At 36.1% G+C, this 7540-nt stretch overlaps 1 protein-coding gene across 1 annotated transcript; it reads right to left on the bottom strand.

Moving 5' to 3' along the window:
- Nucleotides 1-2526: 2526 nt before the first annotated feature.
- On the bottom strand, nucleotides 2527-3660 carry LOC110585770 (cytoplasmic protein NCK1-like). The gene has a single exon (XM_044916985.1). The coding sequence runs from the start codon at nucleotides 3658-3660 to the stop codon at nucleotides 2527-2529; it is 1134 nt and encodes a 377-aa protein (XP_044772920.1).
- Nucleotides 3661-7540: the final 3880 nt, after the last annotated feature.

Below are 7540 nucleotides of genomic sequence, written 5' to 3'. Positions count from 1 at the left end.
TCCAGGCTCATTTTATATTTTCCTGGTCTGCAATCAATCCTTTCTCCAAAGAGTCCTGTGGAGAATATATTTCTATGATCTTGCATTTAGTAAACACACTGAGGTACATTTAAACATGTGAATTTTTTCCTTAGGTTTTTCCTCTTGCTATGAAGGAATATATTAGCCTTCATTATTGGAGATTAAAGAAATTCTTTAGGGATTTTCTCCCCCTCTGTCCTTTTTATCTCCTTTCCCTCTTTGTGTTAGTCCTATTGGATTGGATCAATTATTCATGTGCTTTATATTTTTTTTACATTTTTTCAAGTCTGTTTGACTTTCTGCACTAACATTTGATAATTTGCCACTGTTAGATTATGTCTCAAAAATGTATTTGTTGGAATATACAATTTTCATTTTATTTTCTCTTCTGTATTTTTTTTCTTTATAATCACAAATTTTAGTTTTATTATTTTTTTTATTTTTTTTTAAAGATTTTTTTTTTTTTTAAAGGTTTTATTTATTTGAGAGAGAGAATGGGAGACAGAGAGCATGAGAGGGGAAGGGTCAGTGGGAGAAGCAGACTCCCTGCTGAGCAGGGAGCCTGATGCGGGACTCGATCCCGGGACCCCAGGACCATGACCCGAGCCGAAGGCAGTCGCTTAACCAACTGAGCCACCCAGGCGCCCCTTTTTTAAAGATTTTATTTATTTATTTGAGAGAGAGAATGAGAGACAGAGAGCATGAGAGGGAGGAGGGTCAGAGGCAGAAGCAGGCTCCCTGCCGAGCAGGGAGCCCGATGCGGGACTCGATCCAGGGACTCCAGGATCATGACCTGAGCCGAAGGCAGTCGCTTAACCAACTGAGCCACCCAGGCGCCCACAAATTTTAGTTTTAAAGAAATCTGTCTCTACTTTCTGATAAAACCTAATTTTGGTTTTATATGAGATATTACTGTTAGTCCCTTTGAGGGTATTAATTTTATTTTTATAAAATTCATGCTACTGAGACAGGGAAACTGAAGGGTCCCCCTGAGAGAAAAAGCTCTTTGGATTTGCTTTTGCTTCCAATCTGGCTTCTATTCTTGCTAGGGCTTGCACCCCCACCCCACTCTACACATGCCTCAGAATGCAAATAATCTATGTCCTCCTTGTTAAGGACAAGGAATTAATGATTTCACTAGAATAGGTGACAGCTAAAGAAGGACCAGGGGAGAATAACCAGGTGAAGCTATCAGGCAGGTATTCCAGACTACTGGCACTAGACATCTCGAGGCCAAAACCCCTGACTTCAGGAAATAAGTGACTTATGATGGACACCTGGACCTTGTCCTCATTCTGACCGGTTCCTGGATGCCCGAAAGGACACGTGCACCAGATCACAATCGTCTATAAAAACCCCCAGACCCAAAACAAAAATGACACCCCTCTTTTCCTTTTTGAGTCTCCCAGACACTAAGTCAGTCTATATTTGCTCTATTTTCAGTAAACTCTGCTTTTACCACCTGCTGGCTCACATTGGATTTCCTTCCTGCAGGAAGCCAAGGACCCTCTTGGCTGGTCCTATAGGGCCCCCCTTGGGTCCTCAGACTGGCCTGTCTGCATCACTACTTTTCCAGCATTCTTTGTGTTGTTGTTGTTTTTTCCCTTGAAAGTTTGTTATATTTATTTTTCCTTCATACTACTGACTTCCCTCAATTGTCAAACAATTTTATGTATAATTGTCTTCTAATATTTATAAGTAGGGTTATCTCCTGCGATATATTGTTTACTTGCATACATTTCCTTAGCATTAGTAACACTTTTTGCTCCTCTGGCAATGATTAAAGGAGGTCTCCTAAAGTAAGTTAGTGGTGTGATGCATAGGCTGCTTTTTTTTTTTCCTAGAAATTTAGAGATTTTGTTTCCAACAGCTGTAAATTAAAAGTGTACAAGATACGTTTTCAAACATACGTCCTATTTGTTTTGCTTTACAATGAAGACAATGAATAATTTTTTTAAAATGGCAGACACAACATACTTGATATTTCCAATGGCTTACAACAAATACCTGAAAATAATTTCTAATTTTCCATTTATTATTGCTATTTAGTCACAGAAAAAAACATTGTCGAAGAAATTTATTTTAACATATGCCATATACTGATATAATAATTTTATATGAAGAGAAACCATTGCAGAAGTGACTAATACGGTGCCCGTACAAGGAAATAAAGAAAATAAACCAATAAATTCTTCCCTGTAAAGACTTTTGATCTGCATTATTTTTTTCAAAATATAAAACCTTAATATTAGAAGCAAAGAGAAAAACAGCAAAGAAAACAATAAAACAGAAGACCAAGGATAAGGAACTGCTTTGTGCAGACGCTTTGCATACGTAGTATATATGTATGGGCTGAGTTATAATAAAAATACTTATGTATTATAGTCAATTCTCATGTAGGGTCAGAAAGCAATTTCCAATCAAACATGACTGGACTGACATTTTCTCAGTCTTTAATTACATGACGAATTATAGCTGTGAGGCAGTCACTTCTGGTCAGAATTATCATGACAAATGCTTGATAAGATACAGTTTTTCTCCTTGTCCACTTGTGAAAATTGGTGCCTTTTTGTAATGTTCTACAAGTTCTTCCATGGTGCTGAATTTACGCTGCCCGATGCAGTAGACAGTCTCTTTTAGTTGGACTTTAAAATGCTTGTTTTTCCCTTGTGCTTTTAGTGATACGGAGAAATCGTTTAGCGAAGATTCACTATCACGAATGAGGAAATCACCTTCATGCCCTCTTTCATTTAATGCCATTTCTGCTTGATGCCTGGTGACTTTCCCATAATACCATGGATTGCCAGCAAACTTTCCAGTGAGTGAAGGCCTAATGTAATCACACTGCGGAGGTGATGGTTCCAAACCTGAGGTTAATGGATCATTCTGCATAATGGTAACATAGTTTTTTGGCACCAGACCAACCATTCCATTGATCTTCCTGCATTTCCACCATTCAGGGTCATTTTCAGGCTTTTCAATAACATCCATTACATCTCCTTTCTCAAAATTAAGTTCTTCATCATTGGACGAACTGAATGGGTAAAGAGCCTGTACCACATGCAACACTTGCCCGGTATTTAGGTTATTGACAACTGCTGCTAATTTCTCTGACAGAGAACCCACATGGTCACCCAAAGGACTGTCACCTTCCTCAGTTACATAGTTTGAAGGGAACCATCCAACTTGTCCATTGTAGCTACCCTGCCACCACCCATCACTGCATTTCTCCATGACGATCACCTTTGTCCCTTTTATCAATGATAATTCATCCTCTCTCTCTGCCATGTAGTTAAATTTCACATAAGCAGGCATGTTGAGGTCATAGAGACGTTCCCCTGGGTCAACAAAGCTATCATCAGCAGGAGATGCAGAATCTGGCACACTATGTTTTCTTTTCACTTTTCCAATGCCTAAGGTATCCTTTAGATTTTTTACAATAGATGCTTTCCGAGCACTGTTTTTCCTCTCCACATAGTTAGAAGGCACAAAACCCATTTTATTCATGGAGTTTCGAACTCGCCACCAGGACTTAGAGTCATCCAGAAGCCATAATCTCTCATTCTTCTTGATGTCCAGCTCTTGTTCTTGTTGGGCCACATAATCAAATTTGGCTACTACAACCACTTCTTCTGCCATCTTTCAGCAGCTTCAGCCACAGTACAGTTGTGCTCTTGGACAGTGTGAAGAAGTTCCATGTGATTGATCAGCAGACTCAAGAGGAACTGGAAACAGCGGAGATCTCAGAAGTTCAGTTGGTCTATAACAGCAGCCATTTCAAATCACTAGCCACCAGAGGAAATGTTAACTAGGCATTGCAACTTATCCCCTTGGGCTGGTTAAGAGAAGCATCTTCTAAGTTGTTACTTGATTGCCAGAATCCTTCCCTCTGCCGGGTCCGTGCGGCCCCAGCTCACCTGAGGAGGGCACCGGGAGACCGCCGCGGCTGCCGCGATGGCCGTTACGGCCGCATAGGCTGCTTTTAAGGAAATGTGGAGAAAATACGTTTTGGAGTGAAGATGTCCATTTCTTATGGGGAAGATATCTAAGATTTTTGCTTAGTTCTGTTCTGGGTGCTGCCAGGTGCATATTTCCCCAATTTCGATTGTTGTGAACATAGTTAATACAGGAGGAAAATGCAGGAAATAGCTAAGTGAAACAGGTGACAGGTGCAGCTGTTCCACAGCTCCTTAAACATTGACCCTGTCAAGAGCCTCAAGGACACTTCCAAAAGACAAAAATAAAATAAGAAACAAAACAACAAAAAGTTCTTCTACTTCTTTTCCTCTCTTCTTGAAGCTAATGCAAGCATGATCTGAAAGTGGAGGATGCACTTTTTTTTTTTGAAGCTGAGCGGTGAAGGGGCAGGGTAGAGTCACCTTGTTTTGTTTGCATAGAATAGCAGGTTCCTGCCCTACTGAAGTTAACTATCTTTGCAATCATCATTTGCATTATATTTCAGGAAATGCCTGCTCAGGTAGGGAGGATATATCCTTTATGATTTTTCCACAAAGCAATTTGTGCTGATTTTTAAAATAATACTTATTATGTGATTTTATTGAGATTCTAATAGGAGGAATGATAATCATCTATGTTCAGTCAACCATTTTTGAACTAGGAATAAGCACAGAATCTTAAAGCAAGTCAAAATCGGAAAAAAACAGTTTACCATAAGAATGAAAGAAATTATACTTTTTTAGAAATTGAATGAACTTTATTAGCTTTTAATAAGATTTTATAATGCAATTTTTTTTCTAATTTTACTGGACTGTTTACTCAACTATTTATGTTTTGTTTTGTTTAGGGAAAAACAGCTACTTTTCATTGCCTAGAATTTCTGATATTTCTGATTTTATTGCTTGCATGAGTAAGTAGGGAAAAAATGGTTTTTGTTTACTTTCTTAGCAATTTTTTTGGTGATATAAGTCAGAATGCTAGAAAAAGAAAAAAAAAGGGACAACCCATGAACAATATTTAGTCTGGAGATATATATATCTATATCTATATATATCTCTATCTATCTCTATATATATTTTGCTCATAAATTGTTTAATATTTTTCTTTTAAAATTTGGATATTTTAGTTCATATATCTAGATTTTCAGCTTTGTAAAAGAAAAATCACCAGATCTGGCAATAGTGGATAAAATTCAGTTGTCACATGGGGAAATTAGCCGGAGCTAACATAAGATTATACTTTTAAAATGGTGTCTTATTTCCAGTTTGCCACAATATTTAGTATTTAGTATTTAGTACTAATCACTAGAATAGTACTAATATTAGTGTTGATATAGTTTGCATATATTGCATATCTGACTTTATTAGAGATTTAATTTTGCAACACTTTTTCTAATTAAAATATTTAGTACTAATCACTGCCAGTTAGTAACCACCAGACAGTACAAATCACATAATACATATTTTTTTAAAATCAGCGCAAATTATTTTGTTGAAAAATCATAAAGGATATATCCTCCTTACCTGAGCAGGCATTTCCTGAAATATAATGCATATGATGATTGATGATTGCAAAGATAGTTAACTTCAGTGGGGCAGGAACCTGCTATTCTATGCAAACAAAACAAGGTCACTCCACCTTGCCCCTTCACCACTCAGCTTTAGTACTTTAGTATTTAGTACTTTAGTATTCCCTAATGCTGTCCAACAATATTTGCAAGTGAAATATAACTCATTTCTCTCCATTATATTGCATATCTGACTTTATTAGAGATTTAACTTTGCAACACTTTTTCTAATGGAACAAGATGAAGGAAATAACCATAATGTCATCAATATTTGTTATGGGGAAGGGAGAAGGGAAGACAAGACCTAGAAGTACAATAAATACTTTGCTTTTAGAACACTAGTGTTAATTCACGTTATATTCAAATGTTGCTATATAAAGAAGCAATGAAACTAGCAAAGTGTCATTGTTCTCTGCCTGCTATTTTTCAGTATTACAAAAATTACTTTTCTTGTGGCATTGACTGCCAATTAGTAACAACCAGACAGTAGCCATCTTCCTAGTTTTCAATTTTTACTAGAAATAATTCTCATATACTGCTGCTCCTTTAACAAACACCTTTACCATGCGAGACACATATAAAAGTAATTAAATTTAATAGTCTCATTGCTTTTAAGCAAAGCCATATGGTGTACTTAGATTGCAAATTCTAATTGAAGTCAATGAGATTTTATGTAGAAAATACTTTTGAAAATGTAGCTGTATAATAAAATATATATACAATGTACCACTTTTATCTTGACAGAAGCATAGCTCAGTACCTTTTTTCATTGTCTTTTTCATGCATACTCAAGAAGCTTTATGGCTGAACTATGTCTTGCCATGAAAAAAAGAACTTTAAAAGTAATAATAATAGTTGCTTGTGTATGTCCAATGCATCTTTTTCATTACCTTTTTATTTAATTTTAATATTACAATAATCCCTGGGACTGTGTCTTGGATTACAAGAGCAGTATGTAACTGAGACATGATCCAATCCATTCACATTTATTTGTTCTATTATACACCATGAATTGAAAGCTCCATTAAAAACGCTGTAAATTCAGTGTAAAAACAAAACAAAACAAAACATAGAAATAGCCATAGCCTCACTGGTTTCCCTTATTTAGAAAATGTTCATAGAGTTTTACATTCCTAACGTAGATTTAAAAGAGAGAGAGAGAGTGTTATTCACCAGGGAATGTAAATTAATGGAACAACAGAAGGAGGAAAATAATGTTATCTTGCCAACCTCTGGCCTCTGATCACACTCTTCTATTTGGAAAACACTAGACTTGGCTGATGTTTTGTACCTGCCTCTGGTAAACAGCAACTGTGTAAAGCCAGATTAGATTGCAAGGTGGAGGAAAAAGTGATGAGAAGGAGAGCAAGGTCGTATCTATTCCGTGAAGCCTTACAAAACCCACTGTGGACTGATTCTGGTGATTAGGAATAGTGAAGAACTCCTCATAGGACTAAAAATCATAGAATGTTTTATTGAGCTCTGTACTATGCTAAAAGACTTATAATTAATGATAAGCTCCTCGGGTTGAGGAAAATAACTGAAGTGACCCAGAAAAATTGTTTCCTGAATTCTAATTGCTAGATGGCCCAAGGACAGCCATTTTTACCGAATACCTTTACTAAAGAGAATTTAAAATAAACCAGTTCCCCATTGGCTACAAAGAATAGACTACTTCCAAAAATATAGTGATACTGAATCTGCTAGAATGAAAATTTGTATTTATTTATGTATTTTCATAAAAATAATATCATTACTTAAAAAGGGAATATTCAAAGTTACAAAACTTTACATTATCTTGATAGTAGAACTGATTTCCCAAATACGTTTTGCAGTTGTATTAATGTATATGAAGATATGGTGTTATACACAGGCAGTGATATACACATGAAGCATATTGGTTATCAGTAAGATACATTATTTAATATATTTTATATAATGTCACATATAGTGATATATATTGTGTTATAGTGGTCTGTAGTGTTCTATAGTTAT

Source organism: Neomonachus schauinslandi, chromosome 7, assembly GCF_002201575.2.
Source record: "Neomonachus schauinslandi chromosome 7, ASM220157v2, whole genome shotgun sequence".
Lineage (NCBI taxonomy): Eukaryota > Metazoa > Chordata > Mammalia > Carnivora > Phocidae > Neomonachus > Neomonachus schauinslandi.
The sequence above is the reverse complement of the archived record's forward strand: the minus strand, read 5'-3'. Positions and strand labels throughout refer to the sequence as shown.